Below are 22,827 nucleotides of genomic sequence, written 5' to 3'. Positions count from 1 at the left end.
GCTATTCCACTTACCCGTTCTGTGAAGTAATTCTTTCTAACATTTCCCCTGAACCCACCTCCCTCCAGTTTCAGTGCATGTCCTCGTGTTCTATTACTTCTTTTCCTTTGAAGAAAATTTCCCTCCTGTACTATGTTAAAACCCTGGATATATTTGAAGATTTCTATCATGTCCCCCTTTCCCTTCTCTGCTCCAAACTATGGCCCTTATTCTGATCGGTGCGGATATTCCCGCATTCTTACGGTGCGGTCCGCACGCCACGGTGTTTTGCCGCGTGCGGCCATCGTCCGTAGAAACGCCCACGTGTCCTCCGCATTCGGACGGACTCACTCTTTAAGAACAGGGCGTGTTTACGGACGACATACAAACCATGCGTGTGCGGGAGAAACACTCAGATTCGGCACGGTGGCCCTTATTCTGATCGGTGCGGATATTCCCGCATTCTTACGGTGCGGTCCGCACGCCACGGTGTTTTGCCGCGTGCGGCCATCGTCCGTAGAAACGCCCACGTGTCCTCCGCATTCGGACGGACTCACTCTTTAAGAACAGGGCGTGTTTACGGACGACATACAAACCATGCGTGTGCGGGAGAAACACTCAGATTCGGCACGGTATTACAGAGTATTACAGAGTATGCTCGGGAATACCGCATCCGAACGGGAGCCAAGCGGTGCTACCGCACGTAAGCGGAGTATTTACGCCAAACAACCCACTATGAAGTATCTTCTGCTATACATCACATGACCCACTTATTCAATTACCTATCCTCATAAAAAACTGCTTATTTGGAATTGGAATCAATTAGATTCCAATATATCCTTACAAGCATGCCTAACACATGCATTGCACACATTAACCCTTACAGCATATGTGGGTGTTTAGTACGGGTTCCTTGAAGCAGCAATGGTTTCAATTAAAGCACTGACAAGCGTCCTATTAGTGAGTAATGAGTAAAGGAGTAGATTCTATTGGGTTCAGGTGTTAATGGTTGTAGTCATTAGGCGTACGTTCGCCTACCGCATGAACGAGTGGTGTCCGCAAAGCAATAGTACACTTGTGGACACCGCACATTTCTTCCCTTTTTGATCGCGTGCATTCGGAGTGGTTTCCGAATGTACGCCCCCCAACATAAGTGTACTCCCCCGTGTCCGCCCATGTTTCCGCCCCGTTTTGCCCACTTTGAAACTACGCCCATGTGCCATTCCGCATGACGCCCATAATACGCCCATATTTCCCGACTGATTGCGGCCAACAGTTTTGGACGGGATTTTGCCGAACTGGTACGGAGTCTAGGCGTGGCACATGCGCGTTGCGTTCTCCACGCATGCGCAGACGGCGAAAAGACGCGATCCGTAAGAATGCGGTAAAGTCCGCGTCAATCAGAATAAGGGCCTATACATGTTAAGTTCTTTTAGTCTTTCCAGGTAAGATTTGTGATGTAGGCCACGCACCATTTTAGTTGCCCTTCTTTGTACACTCTCTAATGCAGGCATGTCCAACGTTGGCCCTCCAGATGTTTTGAAACTATACATCCCAGCATGCTTTGCAATAGTTTCAGCATTCTCTAATAGCAAAACTGTGGCAAAGCATGCTGGGATGTGTAGTTTCACAACATCTGGAGGGCCAACGTTGGACATGCCTGCTCTAATGTATTTATATCCTTCTGAAGATATGGTCTCCAGAACTGGACACAGTATTACAGATGAGGTCGTACCAATGACCTATAAAGTGGCATTATTACTTATTTTTTTCTGCTACTGATTCCTCTCCCTATGCAACCAAGCATCTGACTAGCCTTCCGCATTGCTTTGTTACATTGCCTCCCTGCCTTTAATCACTTGAAATAGTGACTCCTAGATCTCTTTCCTCCTCAGTAGTTTCCATTATAGTGCCCTTGATACTATATTGAGCCTTTGGGTTTTCATGTGGTAGTCAAGTGATTTCCAATAAAGCGTATCAATATAATTGATATTTAACTTGAATCCATAATTAATAACAGAATTAGTGAGGCACAAGCTAGAGATGTCACCACACCTTGGCTACTTTCATGCATTGAATTTGGAACTGTGGAGTCATTAAACGGTGATGGAGCAAGGTACTTGCGTTTATTAACTCCCTCTTTTGCAGTTTTTGTATCACCCAACATATCTGCTTGTATATTTCTACAATTTAATCATTTGAGTGCAGAACACCGCCTAAAATTGCCTACCCTTTTATGAATGATTTTTACCAAATTTTTAGCTAAAAAAAGTGAATTTACTATACTGTACATCTCATACAGCTTATTTACTTTGATAGACGATCCCTTTTACAGTCTGATGTAGAATCAAGGGTATCTAAATTCTTTCACATATGGGAACACTATTTAATTTTCCTTCCCCCTGAAAACATTCTCTTCCATCCTAAAGCCATTTGAAAACACAAATGGGTACGTTTTTACATGCCATCTTTATCCATAATTTTTACATCTCATTTCACTAGCCATGCTGCCTTTGTTTTTTCAATTATTACTGCTAACTAACCTATTGAATTTACTCTATACATTTTTTTTAGGGCTCATTGCTCTTTCCTGTATAGTGGCCCCGGCATTTTATTAATGTATGTATTCATATTGCCCATTTTCTATATCAGACACATTTTATGGTTTTACAGGGTAAGGGGAGGGGAAGTGGAAGATGGATCAGAGCACAGGTAATTTTAGTAGGTAAATATAATAGATATGGGTGTGTAACAACGAATCCACAATTCAAGGTGGTATAGGAGGCCTGTTTAGAGGGATCTCACCAGATAGGTAGCGTGGAGGTGCACCCTAGAGAGTAATTATATATGCAAGAAAAGGAAGAGGAAAGACTCTCTCTTTGTTGGGGCACTCTTTAAAAATGATTACAATTCAGTAATCGAAGATTTGTAGAAATATGTCATACGATATTATCGGTGAGTCATAAGTATCAACACAAGTTTGAGTAGGATGAGTAGAGATATCGTGGAGCCAATGTGACTAGGATGTGGTAGGCTAGTTGTAAACGCTAGTAACACTTGACAGAGTGGGTTAGATTAACCCAACTCCGGGTATGGTATGAGTTAAAATTTAGCTTTTATTTCATATTATTAAAATAAAGACTAGACAAGAACGTTTTTTAGGCGCTCACACACATACATATAACATATATAATATAATATATTTAAAATCAGAAATTCACACTGAATTGTGTCTGAATTAGTACAGCCCCGTCCCCAATCCTGGTGGTAAAATTCCCCAGCACAGGTAGTGCGTTAGAGGGGATCACCTGCGTGTCGCTAGAACGGGGTGTTTAACTGTAAACACTTACTAGGATTCACTTAGTCAGAGCCACAAGCTATCCATTGAAGAGTGGAAGTGTAATGGATAGATCAATGCATAAGATTTCACCACAATAAATACATTGAATCAAGTATTGTTGGAACAGTTAGTATTTAAACATTGTATCGAAGGGGTAGCAATCCCTCTGCTGAGTTAAACTGTTCTAAAAGGGGGGTGGAATATGGGCTGACTAGTGATCCTCCTAGTTTGTTAGCCAAAAAGACAAAATATACATTTAATTTATAGTAAGATTCCGCAAGCTTAGGAATCTCCTTTCAACGGTAATAGGCTTGCCTTCCAAACCGGCAGTCCTATCTGCTTATAACTGTCAACACAAATGCCCGTCATCAACAATAATATGTGTGTCGGTAGGCCGACATGCCGACACAAGAGTATATCTCATTCAATGCAGACAGGCTCTAGTTCAATTAATGACCAACCTATGAAGTATTGAATATGAATATAAATTGTCACAGTCTACCTGCCACCGTGTCGGCAGTTTACATATATATTAGCAATGAGGATTGGTATTTTGTACAGATAGCACTTGGTACAGGTAAATAATTGAGTTCTGTCTAGCTGTAACTACCTTGTATTAATTAAGTTAAGCCGACAGCTGTAATGTCGACGTAATAAGTTGTGCTGTCAGTGTTTACTGATTCTGTCAAAACCAATCTCTAACTAACAAGAATATATAACTGTCAACACAAATGTTCGTCATCAACAATAATATGTGTGTCGGTAGGCCGACATGCCGACACAAGAGTATAGACAGGCTCTAGTTAAATTAATGACCAACCTATGAAGTATTTAATATAAGTATAAGTCGTCACAGTCTACCTGCCACCGTGTCGGCAGTTTACATATATATTAGCAATGAGGATTGGTATTTTGTACAGCTAGCACTTGGTACAGGTAAATAATTGAGTTCTATCTGAGCTGTAGCTACCTCGTATTAATTAAGTTAAGCCGACAGCTGTAGTGTCGACGTAATAAGTTGTGCTGTCAGTGTTTGCTGATTCTGTCAAAGCCAATCTCTACCTAAAAAATATGCGTGCTGTCAAATCAGCAGTCTAGATAGCAATTTTTATACATGACAATTAATATTTGGCGGCTCGGGTACTGTTGTGTATATACAGATCTCTGAATCACAATATGCTGGAAATAATACAGATACTCCCGCAAGGTGGTTGGGTAGGGATTGGGGATGTTAGGGTGGCGAATGGGGAAGGGAATTTTTATACACAAGGAAAAAGGGAGAGGAGAGTCACAAAAAGGAAGAAAGAAAAGGAAAAGATGAAGGAATGGAAAATGGAAAGAAAGAACCAGGTGGAGGTAAGGATCTGACTATATCCAAAAGGGTATGAGTGATCCCACCGACTTTATATACCCTTGGCAATGGTGGGGTAGTCTGGTTCGAGGGTTGGAAAGTCTCCTTTCACCTCTGGCAGGCTGCCCACTTCCAATTGTCAGCTACCACCTGATAGTAGTGGGCTCTTATGGGTATTGTGGGGGAAGAACTCTGCCCGGAATGGAGTCAGAAAGAAAAAGATAGGTGTTGCCCTTTAGTGCGAAAGCGGCTGCTGCCCACCTGGTATACCTATTGCTCGGGGTGGAATACTGCATGAAGCTAGGAGAGGTCTCCCTTCTCCTGTCATGCCTTCATACGCCCCAAGTAAGCTGCCATCATTTATAAGGTGGGCTTTTTTAGGTATGGTGGGTGAGCGGGCTTGTTATCACACTGTGGGGGATTGTTAACACCTGATAGAGTGAATATAGTGAAGAAAAGATTTGGGAGAAGGACGGAAGGTGATGGGTAAAAGGTGGAGGGAAAAACAGGAAAGGGAAGGGGGTTAAAGGAATGCGGGTGAACGGGTACCTGTGGGTGCACGCTGTGCACTAAGCAGTACTATGACAGTCCCATCGGATATGCTGTGGCTGCTGCGACTGAATGTGTCTCCACGGTAATCGCGTGGAGAAAGCTGCAGGAGCTGGGGCTGATATAGTTGGTGCCGTGGATGTGCTGAGCGGCACTGTGACCATCCGGTCGGACGTGCTAAGGCTGTTGCGGCTGTCTGCGTCTTCCACGATTGGCACGTGGGGAAAGCTGCCGGCGCTGGGTCTGCTGCTGCTGATGCGGGTATGAGTGTCGGGAGCGCTGAGATAGCGCTGGAGCCGGTCTGCGGCACGGCTGCTGCTGCGGCTGGTACGGCAAGATTAGGAGGCGCTCAGTATCTGCGTCACTCCCACTAGAAACCAACGATCGTTTCACCTCTCTGGCTTCTTCAGGGTTAAGGTGTGTGATTAAGGCAGGTGCCTGCGCTGTCTATTTATCGCATAGATGCTGGTGCCTAATTGGTTTCTCCCCGCTGTCAATCACACAATGGGAGAAAGATCTGTGGGTCCTGGCAATGCTGTCAAAAGCGTGTTTAATTGACTGATAGGTGTGGGGCTTTGGGAACTTTTATTCAACAGGGTATCAGCGCACCTAAGAGATGTATATTAATAACTGGTATATCTGGAGCAGTTTCTATAATAATTAGGTAAGTTTAAGTGGTTAATCGTTTACCACAGAACATGGATTTCTAAACGGAAGACTGGCCATTCTATGTCCATAATGGGGATAGTGTGTGAAAATAAATGGGATATTAATCCCATAGGTAAAACGATTTGTACATATAAGGCTGAAAGAAAAAATGAGAAAAAATGAGAAAAAAGCACGGACAAGTAAATATACATTGAGATAAAAGGAGGGGGTAAATCTCCCCTTGTGTAGTAAAGTGAGAAGAGATTAAGTGCAATGAAGTGGCCTGTGATCGGATATAGTGTGTATCCAGGAGGTTCTAGATTGCCTTTACGTAATCCGAGTAACTCCTGATAGGAGTGAAGATTGTATGGAATGATGTGAAATAAAATGAAATAAAGTGAAGTCAAGTGTGCCTTTAATGTGGGAGGGACTGTTACCCCTGCTGGGTGTGACAATGTGTGAAATGAAGCGCTGTGATCTTGTCAAAGCGAGTTGGCTTTTAATGAGTGATTGGGGGATATGTGCCCTGAAATAGGGTGAGGAGTCCTTGTGGAATAATTGATGTATAAGACGTTGTGCCAGATGAGAGAAAAATTTTTGGGTGAAAAAAATATATATATAAAATATATATATATTGGTGAAAAAAAAAAAAAAAAAATATATATATATATATATATATATATATATATATATATATATATATACATATACATATATATATACATACATATATACACATACACATACATACATATACATATTATATACATACATATACATACATTAGAAGAAATCAAAAATCAAAAAGTGGTGCACGCAGTGATAGGGGTAGGGACTGAGGGGGACCTATAGGGTCCAAATGGTGAGTGGTGATGCACCGTGCTAAATGTTATGTATTGAGCAATTGTACAGTAGTGATCATCCCAAAACATAATATTAATAATGGCTTATGTGTGGGAGTTTTTTTCAAAAGGGGTCGTAGCCCTATCCCAACACATACCTCAACATAAAAGGCAAAAGCAAGGGGAGCTACTGAAGCAGTGTGCGGAGGGCCCCGAAAGACTACATCAAGGGTCCCCAATGGGTCAGAATGGTGTGGGTGGTAGGACCACGGGCAGTCTGTCCTCAAAAAGAATGTTATGTTGGGAATAGTAGAATAGGTTGAATTAGAGGAAGGACCCGAAACAATTGTTCTCATTCAGACCGTAAGGGTTGACGGTGTTCAGGTCAAATATCCATCTGCTTTCTCTTTGTAGCAATGCGTTGGTCAGGTCTCCTCCTCTTATGCCCAGTTTGATCTGTTCTAACCCAAACACTTTGAGGTCCCGAGGTGATCCTCCATGTTTGGCCAAAAAGTGTCTGGCCACTGACGTTAGTTTTTTAAATTTTAGTACGTCTGATTGGGCATTCCTGATATTGCCAGCATGTTCCAGAATCCGCAGTTTGAGTTTCCTGCTTGTCATCCCCACGTATCGCAGCCCGCATGGGCATTCCAAGCAGTATATGACTCCTGTGGTTTCGCAGGAGATGTAGTGTTCTACTGTCAGTATTTTGCCGAAGCGGTTCGTTACTTTATTTAGTTGCTTCATGTGGGGGCATGCTTTACATTTCGTGCATGGGAAGGTACCCCTGATCCTAGGTTTAATTTTCGGTGTCCGCTGAAAGTGACTTTGGACTAGTCTGTCCCTCAGGTTCCTTGCCCGTCTCCAGCTGAATTGTGGCCCTTTGTTCGTGATGTCTGCCAGATCAGGGTCCATTTCAAGGATGTGCCAGTGTTTGCGGATTATGCCCTGTAAATCCTGCCACTGATCGCAGAAGTTCGTGATGAACCTGGTGGCTGGTTCCGCTGTGGTTGCTTTTTTTGAGGAGAACAGGAGATCATCCCTCTGACATTTCAGGGCTAAGTATTTAGCATGTTTGATAGACCTTTGGCTGTACCCTCTTGTGCGGAGTCTGGAGGCTAGATCTTCACTTTGACTGAGGTACATCTCTTTTGTGGAGCAATTTCTCCTCAGACGGAGGAATTCCCCTTTTGGAAGATTTTGAATGGTGGGAGGGAAGTGTGCGCTTTCGGAAACCAAGAGGCTATTAGTGGCCGTTTCTTTGCGGAACAGTTTGGTAAGTAGGAGATTGTCCTCAGAACGGTAAATTGTCAGATCCAGGAATGTGATTTCGTTGGGATGGATATAGTGTGTTAACTTGAGGTTCAGGTCGTTGTTATTGAGTTTTTGAATGAAGTGGGTCAGACTCTCTTGATCCCCTTGCCAGATGACCATAATGTCATCTATATACCTAACCCAAGATATTATATTCTGGGTGTATAGATCATTCTGTTCCGAGAAGACCACCTCCCGTTCCCACCACCCGAGGAACAGGTTGGCATATGTGGGTGCACATGCCGCACCCATCGCTGTTCCCCGGGTCTGCAGATAGTATTTATCGTCGAACGTGAAATAGTTGTTCTTCAGGACAAATTCCAGGAGTGTTATCAGGAATTCTCCAAAGTCTGTCGCACCCTCTGTTGTGATGAAATACTTTACTGCTGACAGCCCTAGATTGTGCTCTATACAAGTGTATAGAGACTCAACGTCCAGTGTGGCCAGGAGTTGGTCAGCTTCCAGGTGTACATCATGCACCCTTTTAAGAATGTCTCTGGTGTCCTGGACATAGGAAGGGAGTGTCAGGACATGGTGTCGGAGATGTTTGTCCAAAAATATACTGGCCTGTTCTGATAGGCCCTGTATCCCCGACACTATGGGTCTTCCGGGTGGATTTGTAAGGTTTTTATGCACCTTGGGGAGCATATAGAACGTGGGGGTTTTTGGATTTTCCACTATGAGGAATGCGTGTTCGCTCTTCAGGATCACTCCATCCCTGAATGCCTGGTTTATGAGTTTATTGTATGAGGCTTTGTAGTTGTTGGTAGGGTCCAGAATCATTTGTTTATAACATTTCCGGTCCTGGAGTTGCCTGTTCGCCTCCCTCATATACATATCCTTAGGCCACAAGACGATATTGCCCCCTTTATCTGATGGTTTTATGGTGACGTCCTCCCAGGAGGATATATCCCTGAGGGTGTGTCTGTCTTGTTCCGTAAGATTGGGGTGACGGTTCTTTCTCATATCCAGTTGGGTCATCAGGCCATTCATATCTCTAGACACCATATCCAGGAAGATCTTGATTTCTGCACTAAGGTGTTCACTGGGCATGAAGGAGCTCTTTTTTCTCACAATAGGGCGTCTGGCTCCTTGGTCCGGTTGGCTGTCTGAATCTTGTAGTTCCTCCAGAATCTCAATCATCTGGAGATCTTGGGCCGTAAGTTCCGGATGTTCCTGGTGCTGAGTGGTGATGGGGTGTCCTGAAGCGGATAGGGTCATGTTGTCTTTATTCTGAAAGTACTTCTTAAGGAGTAATTTCCTCCCGAATAAGCGTAAATCCTTTTCCCAGGTGAACCGATTTAGGGGTGCATTTGGGGAAAAGGATAATCCCTTGCCCAGGATTTTGAGATGTTCTGTTGATAGCTCTCGTTTCGATAGGTTAATTATGGTAAGTTGTTTATCATCTATCTGTTCTGTTTCCTGGTTCTCGAAGACTGTCTTTGGGGTTGGGGTGGGTCCCAATTTCTCCAGTCCCTGCCTCTTCTTCTTTCCTCTCCGGATCTTCCTTTTGTTGGATTTTGTCGGTAGCCCCTGCCAATGGGGCCTTCCTCTAAAAAAGGAACCTGAGGTCTTTGTTGGGCTGAAGAGGGTTCATCTACCTCCGAGATGTCCGTTTCCGAAGAACTATAATTATGGACATATCTCCTATTTGGATTTCGGTTTTGACTCCGCGTGTCGGTTGTCCACTTAAAGATGTGGCCACTTGCAAAGTCCTTTTTGTCCCTCTGATATTTGCCCTTTTTCCTCTCTATAATTGTATCCTCGTATCTTTTGAGGTCTTCTTTGTTCTGCTCAAAGTTTTTTTGAAAAGTTAGATCTTTTTCGTATGTCTCCAGTTTCGTCCCAAGTTCGTCGATAAGTTTCTCACAACTGTTGAGTGTGAGCATGCTATGTTTTATTAAAATCCCCATTAGATCGTTTGAACATTTGAGGAGGCATGTTTCCCAGTCTGTTCTTAAAGCATCTGTTGCCAGCTCAAAAGTTGGGAAGATCCGGGGTCGTAGTCCTCTCGGCACTATTTTTTGTTTTATGTAGCTATTGAGGGTGGTTATCTCCCAATTAAGCCTGATTTGTTTTTGCATTGCATTTTTTAAGGATCTTAGATCTTCTTCCCAGGTAACGTTGTGGGTTGTCCCCATCGATGTGGTAGGAAAGATATCATCCAGGTCATCATTGGAGCTCCACTTTGAAGTGAGCTCTTTTCTAAGGCTAAATGCCATTTTGGTTTGTGACTCAGCTAGTGTCGACTTAATTATTGAGGATAAAGTTAAGTCTTGTCAAGTAAGACTAATATAGGGTAAATACCGTGCTACCTGATCGCTTAGGAAAAATCCTGGGAAAACCCAGGTATCAAATGTTACAGGGTAAGGGGAGGGGAAGTGGAAGATGGATCAGAGCACAGGTAATTTTAGTAGGTAAATATAATAGATATGGGTGTGTAACAACGAATCCACAATTCAAGGTGGTATAGGAGGCCTGTTTAGAGGGATCTCACCAGATAGGTAGCGTGGAGGTGCACCCTAGAGAGTAATTATATATGCAAGAAAAGGAAGAGGAAAGACTCTCTCTTTGTTGGGGCACTCTTTAAAAATGATTACAATTCAGTAATCGAAGATTTGTAGAAATATGTCATACGATATTATCGGTGAGTCATAAGTATCAACACAAGTTTGAGTAGGATGAGTAGAGATATCGTGGAGCCAATGTGACTAGGATGTGGTAGGCTAGTTGTAAACGCTAGTAACACTTGACAGAGTGGGTTAGATTAACCCAACTCCGGGTATGGTATGAGTTAAAATTTAGCTTTTATTTCATATTATTAAAATAAAGACTAGACAAGAACGTTTTTTAGGCGCTCACACACATACATATAACATATATAATATAATATATTTAAAATCAGAAATTCACACTGAATTGTGTCTGAATTAGTACAGCCCCGTCCCCAATCCTGGTGGTAAAATTCCCCAGCACAGGTAGTGCGTTAGAGGGGATCACCTGCGTGTCGCTAGAACGGGGTGTTTAACTGTAAACACTTACTAGGATTCACTTAGTCAGAGCCACAAGCTATCCATTGAAGAGTGGAAGTGTAATGGATAGATCAATGCATAAGATTTCACCACAATAAATACATTGAATCAAGTATTGTTGGAACAGTTAGTATTTAAACATTGTATCGAAGGGGTAGCAATCCCTCTGCTGAGTTAAACTGTTCTAAAAGGGGGGTGGAATATGGGCTGACTAGTGATCCTCCTAGTTTGTTAGCCAAAAAGACAAAATATACATTTAATTTATAGTAAGATTCCGCAAGCTTAGGAATCTCCTTTCAACGGTAATAGGCTTGCCTTCCAAACCGGCAGTCCTATCTGCTTATAACTGTCAACACAAATGCCCGTCATCAACAATAATATGTGTGTCGGTAGGCCGACATGCCGACACAAGAGTATATCTCATTCAATGCAGACAGGCTCTAGTTCAATTAATGACCAACCTATGAAGTATTGAATATGAATATAAATTGTCACAGTCTACCTGCCACCGTGTCGGCAGTTTACATATATATTAGCAATGAGGATTGGTATTTTGTACAGATAGCACTTGGTACAGGTAAATAATTGAGTTCTGTCTAGCTGTAACTACCTTGTATTAATTAAGTTAAGCCGACAGCTGTAATGTCAACGTAATAAGTTGTGCTGTCAGTGTTTACTGATTCTGTCAAAACCAATCTCTAACTAACAAGAATATATAACTGTCAACACAAATGTTCGTCATCAACAATAATATGTGTGTCGGTAGGCCGACATGCCGACACAAGAGTATAGACAGGCTCTAGTTAAATTAATGACCAACCTATGAAGTATTTAATATAAGTATAAGTCGTCACAGTCTACCTGCCACCGTGTCGGCAGTTTACATATATATTAGCAATGAGGATTGGTATTTTGTACAGCTAGCACTTGGTACAGGTAAATAATTGAGTTCTATCTGAGCTGTAGCTACCTCGTATTAATTAAGTTAAGCCGACAGCTGTAGTGTCGACGTAATAAGTTGTGCTGTCAGTGTTTGCTGATTCTGTCAAAGCCAATCTCTACCTAAAAAATATGCGTGCTGTCAAATCAGCAGTCTAGATAGCAATTTTTATACATGACAATTAATATTTGGCGGCTCGGGTACTGTTGTGTATATACAGATCTCTGAATCACAATATGCTGGAAATAATACAGATACTCCCGCAAGGTGGTTGGGTAGGGATTGGGGATGTTAGGGTGGCGAATGGGGAAGGGAATTTTTATACACAAGGAAAAAGGGAGAGGAGAGTCACAAAAAGGAAGAAAGAAAAGGAAAAGATGAAGGAATGGAAAATGGAAAGAAAGAACCAGGTGGAGGTAAGGATCTGACTATATCCAAAAGGGTATGAGTGATCCCACCGACTTTATATACCCTTGGCAATGGTGGGGTAGTCTGGTTCGAGGGTTGGAAAGTCTCCTTTCACCTCTGGCAGGCTGCCCACTTCCAATTGTCAGCTACCACCTGATAGTAGTGGGCTCTTATGGGTATTGTGGGGGAAGAACTCTGCCCGGAATGGAGTCAGAAAGAAAAAGATAGGTGTTGCCCTTTAGTGCGAAAGCGGCTGCTGCCCACCTGGTATACCTATTGCTCGGGGTGGAATACTGCATGAAGCTAGGAGAGGTCTCCCTTCTCCTGTCATGCCTTCATACGCCCCAAGTAAGCTGCCATCATTTATAAGGTGGGCTTTTTTAGGTATGGTGGGTGAGCGGGCTTGTTATCACACTGTGGGGGATTGTTAACACCTGATAGAGTGAATATAGTGAAGAAAAGATTTGGGAGAAGGACGGAAGGTGATGGGTAAAAGGTGGAGGGAAAAACAGGAAAGGGAAGGGGGTTAAAGGAATGCGGGTGAACGGGTACCTGTGGGTGCACGCTGTGCACTAAGCAGTACTATGACAGTCCCATCGGATATGCTGTGGCTGCTGCGACTGAATGTGTCTCCACGGTAATCGCGTGGAGAAAGCTGCAGGAGCTGGGGCTGATATAGTTGGTGCCGTGGATGTGCTGAGCGGCACTGTGACCATCCGGTCGGACGTGCTAAGGCTGTTGCGGCTGTCTGCGTCTTCCACGATTGGCACGTGGGGAAAGCTGCCGGCGCTGGGTCTGCTGCTGCTGATGCGGGTATGAGTATCGGGAGCGCTGAGATAGCGCTGGAGCCGGTCTGCGGCACGGCTGCTGCTGCGGCTGGTACGGCAAGATTAGGAGGCGCTCAGTATCTGCGTCACTCCCACTAGAAACCAACGATCGTTTCACCTCTCTGGCTTCTTCAGGGTTAAGGTGTGTGATTAAGGCAGGTGCCTGCGCTGTCTATTTATCGCATTTTATGGTTTGTTGTTATTAGATAATTGTGCGATAGTATTTCATTTTCTGATCCATTCTTGTATGTCTTTTGATAGCCAGGCTACTGTACTTTGTCTCCAGACCCATTATAATTTCTGTTCAGAGTATTATATTGTCGTATTTGTTTATATTTATATTATTTTATCTCGTATTAAAATGTAAAACTTAATAGAATTTGTTTACAAAAAAAATTATAAACAGAATTTGCCAAAAAGAAGAGAGCTGTAATTTTGTTATTATGTGTACCCAGTAACTTGCAGTTCAATCTAAACAGAGCATTCTATAAGATACTATCGATTCTAGATTCTTTTTCCTAATCTTTACTAATGTGTATCTTTACAGAGTATGTAGTCAGACAACCAGAACCATTCTTTTATTTAACAAATAGGTACATATAGCAAATATATAGTTGATTTCTATTTTGCATGTAGCTGATCTTTTCAGATACTCTAAAGAAAAGATTAGCCAATCTTATTAAGCCTGACAGAGGGAAAAGTAGTGTAAGTCGGCATTTTTCAGCGAAAGTTATTTGTGTGGATTTTATTATTTATAAATGCATGTTAAGCAGCTTACAGCTTGGATCGTTTAGTTGCCATGGCAATGCCCTTTCTAAAGCAAGAATCTGTTTCAGGTTCTTCCAGGTCCTGTTCTTTTTACCAGCTGCAGCTCCTCCAATTCCTGAATGCTGCAACAGAAAAATAATAAAAAATTAACAATAACTATATGGACTAATGTTACAGAAATATAGAATTTGACAGCAGATCGCCAATCTAATCTGCCCTATACAAATATATATTAGGGATCATTTCTTTAGTTGGAAGGTTATGTTTCATAACTAGCCTAATGCTGTTACTACTTGCATTACAGATAGTCATGCCACAGATCAAGGGTTCTCAAAATGCATCCGTTTTGTGACATTACACACCTCAGCATGATCTGCCATAGTTTTATAAATGAATACAAAAATGTACTAGTAGGTTATTTGGCTACCAACAAAAAAACCCAGAATGAACGTGTGTGCATGTGGTAGGGAATATAGATTGTAAGCTCCACTGGGGCAGGGACCAATAGATGTTCCAACATTCTCTGTAAAGCGCTGCGGAATATGTGTGCGCTACATAAATCGTAGTAATTCAAATAGTGATGGAATGATATCTGGGTGCAACAGAGACTGTATATGAAGCACAATGGAACGTGACATGGAAAAAAAAAAGTCATGGCTGCCGCACTGTAGCACTTCATATACATATTAAGAGATTGTGGGGCAGATTTAATAAGCCTGACAATTAGAAGAGGATTGGATGGTACTTTTTTTTTTTTTTTTTAAGTACCAGTCACTACATGGCATCATTTTGCATCAATTGTTCTGATATATATATGCAGTCCAATAAACAGGCAGAGGCACTCTGGAGGTCTTTCCAAACAAAGCAATCTTTAGTGAATGATCCCAACGTGTCGGTGTTAGCAAACCCCTTTGTCAAGGTATACATTAGGGGTTTGCTAACCCTGAAACGTTGGGATCATTCACTAAAGATTGCTTTGTTTGGAAAGACCTCCAGAGTGCCTCTGCCTGTTTATTGGACTGCTTCTATATCATTATTTCAAGAGGACCCTGGGGCAGCTGCAGATCTCTAGGAAGAGTGCCAGGCTGACTTCTACACACATTATATACACACACACACACACACACACACACACACACACACACGGCATCATCACTGTAGGACATCAAACATTGTTTAACCAAAAAACTGTCACCATGGCAATGTTATAAGCTGACCACTACCATAATGTAGTATATATTTACAGTTATTAAATTAATTACAGTGCAATGCAGAAAGTTATCAATGAACTTCAATATAATGCATTTGTATTGGGGACTTAAAGTGGTAACATAATATCTTCTCATATATCATGCAAAAGCATACAATGCAGCGGAAGACATCTTATAAAAAACATGACAAAGACAGGTAATGATTTAAGCCAGAAGGATAGATTGTATTCAGTTGAGATATCCATTTAGCTTCAAATTGTAGCAGAATTTTGACCCTGTTCCCACCCCTAGGGTTGACCGGGGCATGGTCAATCATCTTATATGGTATTTGTGACAAATTGTGACCATATTCTTTGAAATGTTTGGCTACTGGCTGTTCTACGGGCTTGCCTGCCAGGATCTGACAGATGGCACTTCTGTGCTGGGTCATTCTTTCTCTGAACTGGCATGTGGTTTTCCGCACAAGGACATCGGATATAATAAACCACACAATACGGTATGTCTGATGGGTATTTTTCTTCCACTATGTGGGTGCGTAAAGTAATCGCCTGTCTGAAGGTAGGAGCAGGTAACAGAGCCTATACATTTGTAAACACCAGGCTTTCATCTAAGGAAATTGTGCTGATCCTGATGTTGGTATGCATGATCGCATCCTTAATGTTTCTGCCGCGTTTTGACAGGAAAGTAGGCATTTGTGTTGTAGGGAAGATAAATTAGGGGTATCCTGTAGGTTCCTTGGTTGAGGATTCTGTGTTACTGTACGTCTAGGACATGCCCGTGCTTTACTGATTCCATTCTCAAGTAAAGCATTGGGATACCCCGTCTGTAGGAATTTTAACTTAATTTTGTGCATTTGATGCTGCTCATCTTAAGCAATTGTGAAAACAGCAAACTTCTTCTTAGCAGTGCTGGATGAAAGCTGTTTGCTGCAAGCAATGTATTGCAGTCAGTTGGTTTGGTGTAAAGCAGGCATGTCCAACCTGCGGCCCTCCAGATGTTGTGAAACTACACGTCCCAGCATGCCTTGCCATAGTATTGCTATTAGGGAATGCTAAAACTATTACAAGGCATGATGGGATGTGTAGTCACAGCTGGAGGGCCGCAGGTTGGACATGCCTGGTGTAGAGTGAAGTATATACAGTTGTGCTCATAAGTTCACATACCCTAGCAGAATTTGTGATTTTCTGGCCATTTGTCAGAGAATATGAATGATAATGATATATATATATATATATATATATATATATATATATATATATATATATATATATATATATATATATATATATATATATATATATATATATATATATATATATATATATATATATATATATATATATATATATATATATATATATATATATATATATATATATATATATATATATATATGTCAGTGAGTTTCTGATCTCCTGAAAGACCCTTACATCTTTCATCCAGTGCTGCACTGACATATGGATTCTGGGTCATGGGGAAAGCAAAAGAATTGTCAAAGGATCTGCAAAAAAAGGTAATTGAACTGTATAAAACAGGAAAGGGATACAAAAATTGGCTGGTGCGTTAACTCTTCCAAGTTGTCTCCACTTTATCTCCAGTTTATCTCTTCTCCAGGCTTAATACATCTGCCCCAATGTCATTTGGAGTGATGAGACCAAAACTGATTTTTGGCCACAACCATAAACATTACATTTGGAGAGGAGTCAACAAGGCCTATGATGAAAGGTACATCATTCCTACTGTGAGACGTGGATCGCTGATATTTCGGGGATGTGTGAGCTACAAAGGCACTGGAAACTTGGTCAAAATTGATGGAAAGATGAATGCAGCATGTTATCACAAAGTACTGGAGAAAAATCAGTCCGGAAGCTGCGCATGGGATGTACTTGGATGTTCCAACATGACAATGATCCAATGATTCAAAACACAAGGCCAAGTCATTGGCTACAGTAGAATAAAGTGAAGGTTCTGTAGTGGCTAGCTCAGTCTCCTGACCTCAAAATCATTAAGCCACCCTGGGGAGATCTCAAACGGTATCCCAACTGATCATAGACTGATTAATGATAGACAGTCAAAAGGTCGACAGGGTCTATGTCCACATAGACACCCTAAAAACATTAAAACTCATGTCAACCTTTTTCGATGTTGACCTTTTGTCTGTCGACCTTTAGACCCTGTCGACCTTGTGACCAACCATATGACTGTCTACCATGAGTCAGTCTATGATCAGTCGGGATACCGTTTGAGATCTCCCCAGGGTGGCTTAATGATATTGAGGTCAGGAGACTGAGATACGTGCAGTTCATGGAAGACAGCCCAATAATTTACAGGAACTGGAGGCTTTTTGCCAAGAATAATGGGCAGCTTTTCCATCTGAGAAAATAAAGAGCCTCATCCACAACTACCACTAAAGACTTCAAGCTGTCATTGATGTTAAAGGGGGCAATACACAGTATTAAGAACTGGGGTATGTAAACTTTTGATCAGGGTCATTTGGGTAGTTTCTGTTGGGATTATGATTTTAAAAGAGTGAACACAGTTGTTTGACAATAAGGGGGAAATTTACTAAAGGAAATTTGTAAAATAATAGGTGTATTTGTATCCAGAAATACACTTATTTTTGACATTTACTATCCCGAAAATACGGCAATTCGTATTCGTATTGATGTGCTATCAATACGAATAGCTGTATTTTCAGGATAGTAAATGTCAAAAATAAGTGTATTTCTGGATACAAATACACCTATTTTTTACAAATTTCCTTTAGTAAATTTCCCCCTAAATGTCTTCACCCAACCACTAACCATGAGTAAAAGAAAAGTTTGTGAGTTATCATTCGTATTCTCTGACAAATGGCCAGAAACAGAGCCGGCCTTAGGCATAGGCAAACTAGGCAAAGGCAATTGCCTAGGGCATTTGGAATGCCTAGGGGCATCAGCAGCTTCTGCTGATTAAAATGATATGCAGCATGTCTATATTCTGTGTGTGAGTGAGGCTGAATCTGCATATGAAATAGTGTATTCATAGAAATCACTGTAAGATAGCATTCCATATGCAGGTACAGCCACAGTCGCACACAGAATATAGGCATGCCACATATCATTTTAATCATCGGAAGCTCCTTGTGTGTGCTGGTCATAACAATGCAAATAAGACGAATTTTCAGCAAAAAAGGCACCCAACGTTAGCAGAACTGGCCAGGAGCTGCATGGCTTAGTGAGTCAATATGTATGAGGAAACATCTGTATCCAAGCAGAGGCAGAGGTCACAGTGTTAGCGGCTGTGCGAGTGCTGTCTGCGGGTGGGTTGGTTGTGCAATAGTGTTCGGCATACTGAATGTGTAAGGGGAATTATGTGTGTCATGTATAAATGCATTAATAATGTGCGACATATGTGTAAGGGGCATTATGTGTGTCATGTGTATAAGGGCATTAATAATGTGCAACATATGTGCAAGGGGCATTATGTGTGTCATTATGTGTATGAAGGGCATTTATAAAGGTTGGCATAATGTGTAAGGGGCATTATGGTTATAAGGACATTAATAATGTGTGTCATGTGTAAGGGGAATTACTGTGTGGTATTATCAGGGGTGCCGAGAGAAAGGGGTAGGGGGTACAAATTACCCAGGCCAAAGTCTGATGGAAGGGCCCAGTGGGGGCCCGGGCCCCCTCCCCTTAAGTGACATCAGCAGCTCTTCTCCTCTGCCCAGCACACACTGCTTTGTGCTGGGTTGCAGTGTGGCGATGGATGTGATTAAAATACAGGATTTTTTTCTCAGGGTATAATGTGGGTATAATGTGAATAATGTGAGGAGTAATGTATATAAGGTAAAGTGGTACTACATTGTGATGTAACGTGAATAAGGGACACCATCGCATGATATAATGTAAATAAAGTTGCACTACTGTGTGGCATATTTTGAATTGGGGGTACTATTGTGTGGCCATGCCCCTTCCCAGCAAGAAAACACCCCTGTTTGGGCTGCGCACCGAATGTGTGCACTGTTTCTATTTAAAATATTGCGGGTAGGAGCACCAAAATGATGACTGCTATGATGAGGGTTGATGGTGCTGGGAAAGAGGAGCAGGGTTAGAGGCGGAACTAGTGGCGGTGCTAGGGGGCACCAGCCAAAATCTTGCCTAGGGCGTCATTTAGGCTAGGGCCGGCTCTGGCCAGAAAATCACAAATTCTGCTAGGGTATGTAAACTTATGAGCACAACTGTATTTGCTAATTTCTCTTGGATACTGTTACATCTAAAAAATGCACACAATTTACATCATTTTCAAATTTTAATTTGATATTGGGAGCAGATTCATTAATTGCATACATCATGTCAATAACTTCTTCACGTGTAGCCTGCCAGATGATGAATAAATCATCTATATAGCGGGTAAAAAAAAAAATGTATGTTACTTGCATTACTCCTCATTGAAAAAAAAAGATTATTCTCAACCTGAAACATAAAACTATTTGCGTAGACAGGTGTGACGCAACTGCCCATCGCACACCCTTGTATTTGCTTGTAATACACACCATCAAACATGATGGTGGGATCAATTAAGCTTATCTGACAGCAATGCAGATCGCATACTATTTAAGGACAATTTGGCACAGACCACCAGTGAAGGTTCAACTGCTGAACAGCAGTTCTACAAACTTCTGAAAGTCAAGAAAAAGGAAATAGTTTTTTTTCTGCATGGTCTTTTTTATCGAGACAAAAAAATTCCTAGAGGCTTCAGAATACACAATATACCCACGATCGTCAGATATAATCTGGATTCCTGACGAAAGTGGGTGGCTGTTTTGAATAAAGCATCTTTTGATTTGATCCTCCTAGTTATAGAGGAGTCGCAACAAGAACTGGACATTGTCAGAGACAAAATCAAAACTCTGGAAACTGACTGTCTTCCCACACTAAAGGTGCGTACACACGTACAGATTTTCTGCCTGATCTATATGGTGGGAACAAAAACCTGGAAATGTATGGGAGCATATGACAATCAAAAATTTCCAACCAAATGCAGGAAAACATAAAAATAGTCCTACAGAAAAGCACCCCCATACACACTAGGCGACCCCCGTAGACACCAATATCAGCATCAGTGATGTCGGCTCAGAGGTGAGCAGTGGTGGAAGGGACTGCCGTGCGGGCCAGCTGTGGCATGGCTAGTGTTAACGAATACCTCCCTCACTCAGACATGCTCAACAACAACTTGCCCCTCGGGGATGACCGAAAAGTTGAAGAGTGCTTATGCAAGATCCACTGGTGCAAAGTTACATGTGCATGAGATTCTCAGCTCTTTGCAATTTGTCTCTTCTACAGCTGGGGGTAACTTTGCATTAATTTATAAACACCCAAATATCTTTATTAGTTGCATAGCAACAGACAGTGATTAATCTGATGTCCAGTTTACGGTTGACAAACATCCATTTGGGAGTAAAACGATGGACTTTGCACACATTCCACCTTAAGGACCCCCACACAGTTCATGTTTTCCAGGTCACCCAACAGGTGCATTCATTACTTACTGACACATTTAAAAGATCCACAGGTGGAGCTAATTATTTCACTTGATTCTGTGAGAAGACCTGCAAAACATGCACTGTGTGGTCCTGAGGACCGACTTTGAGAACCTGTGCACTAGGGCGAGGTATCGAATGTGATACCCCACGATCTCAGGAGGCAGGATCGCATGATACATTGTATACAAAAGGTCCGCATACAATATATCTTAAATGATCAGAACAGGGGCTATGGGCTGCTAGGAATGCAACCCATCGGATCTACGACTGCAATGCACCTCGCAATCAATGACATACGATGTGTTACTTTTCATGCGATCCATCGCAACAATGCATAGGAATTGAATAAAAAGTGGCCATACCACACTAGTGCCTCAAAGGGAGCAATAGTTGAATTGCTTAATTTTGCACCCCTTAAGGCCCCTATACACTCCTATTTCCCAGGAACCTCACATACAATCTAACACTTGATGTTCTATTTTTACATGCAATAAATTGCATGAGATTTATTGAGTGTAATACTCCCAGGGGCTGAAGGTGGGAGGCAGGAGAAAAAAAAAAACACATATTCAAGAGAATTGACAGACACCAATTGGCTCAAAGAGCACTCTCAGCCAATCAGCGGCTGCCCATTCTTTTTTTTTTATCCACTGCCTCCTCTGCACAGCACTTTCCCTCTCAGGTATCAGATGCAATACATTGTGGGTGCTAGAAAGCAGTGCAATGTGCTGTACATATGATGTCTCTTATGTGAATCCCATCCATCCTCCAACATGCACAGGAACGAGTATCAGATACAATATCAGACACATCTGATTTGGGCCCCTTTAGTGGTATCTGGGCGGGGGGCTATTGGATCAGTTCCTGTATTAATAGGAAAGTCAAGGCTATAGATAGTAATAATCATGACTTGGGGTGGGATTGTCTAATAACCGCAGCAGCACAATGATGGCATACACATGGTTAATAATCACATATGCACTAACATATGTGATTATTAACGCGAAGGACAGCTCTTGCGCTAAGGGCGGTCCTTTGCATTGTGGCCAGCAATGTGCCAGGGCTCCGCTTCCTCCTCCCTGCTGCAGGGAGGAGGTCACTGGTCCGGCAGCACAGCAGGAGGCTGCCCAGACACAGGTGAGGAGGGTGCAGTGGGTGGCGATGCAAAGGGAAGTCCATACTCCGTAGGCTTCTATGTGGTTATGCCATCTAGAACTAGCGTAACCCCATGCAGCTTAGCCCCAGCGATGGAGTTATGCTACATATAAAAATGCGGAAAATTCCCAGAAACTAGGGTTTTACGGCATTGTTTGTTGTATCTCGCCCTTGGAGTTGGAATTTGTTGAATAAACAGAAGCCATGAATCTAGCAGATAAAACAGTAATATTTATTTGCGCAAAGCACATCTCACCATATTTCACTGTGTTTGGTGAAGCTGGTGTAGAATATTCAGTTTTTTTAAAGCAGATAATAAATGAAATCCACAGTATCGGACAAAATAAAAACGCCCACAAATGAGTCTGAGTATTTAATAAAGTAGCATCAATTCCTAACTCACTGCTTGCAGGACCGTAACACTGACTAGTCAAGAATATTAAAGTTTGCATAACAAACCGAACACAGGGCGTGTGAACGGGCTACGCAAAATGGGCACGGAAATGACACTTACAAGAAAATGCGCCTGTTTAAACGGCAGCGGTGTCCCAGCTGCCTCTACCGCCCGTGTGCTGCTCGCATCAGCCACTGCTGTTCTGCTGTCGCTCATAATGTATATATACCACTCCCACGGAACTCACTCACGTACACACAGCCAGCGTTCACAGCAGCTGCATGCTCACGGGAACACTACGCTTCCGGGCCACGCCCACACTGCTAGAACCACCTATACCAGCGCCGTTTATTAGTCATGCGGTTTCTAGGCTTAGAAAATCTTGATTGTGATTGGCGAATGAGTTCGTGCGCAGGACAAACACAAAGCGATACTGACAAAAAGAAAAAAAAAAAGGGTCTCGTCGTGGTTGGAGCTAGATCGTCGTGAGCAATGGAACGTACTATAGGGCAGTGGCAGCAGCAATGGCGGTGCTCCTATAA

The 22,827-nt window shown here is 42.2% G+C and overlaps 1 protein-coding gene across 1 annotated transcript in view; it reads right to left on the bottom strand.

Moving 5' to 3' along the window:
- Positions 1-22,611, bottom strand: part of INO80C (INO80 complex subunit C) — a 42,074-nt gene extending 19,463 nt beyond the window's left edge. Inside the window, exons 1-2 of the mRNA XM_083188259.1 lie at positions 22,406-22,611; positions 14,009-14,120 (exon numbers count right to left, since the gene is read on the bottom strand). Of these exons, the coding sequence (XP_083044385.1) occupies positions 14,009-14,120; positions 22,406-22,501 (208 nt within the window). The 5' untranslated portion in view covers positions 22,502-22,611. The remainder of the gene's footprint in view (positions 1-14,008; positions 14,121-22,405) is intronic.
- Between the last annotated feature and the right edge of the window lie 216 nt (positions 22,612-22,827).

Source organism: Crinia signifera, chromosome 5, assembly GCF_055691185.1.
Source record: "Crinia signifera chromosome 5, ASM5569118v1, whole genome shotgun sequence".
Lineage (NCBI taxonomy): Eukaryota > Metazoa > Chordata > Amphibia > Anura > Myobatrachidae > Crinia > Crinia signifera.
The sequence above is the reverse complement of the archived record's forward strand: the minus strand, read 5'-3'. Positions and strand labels throughout refer to the sequence as shown.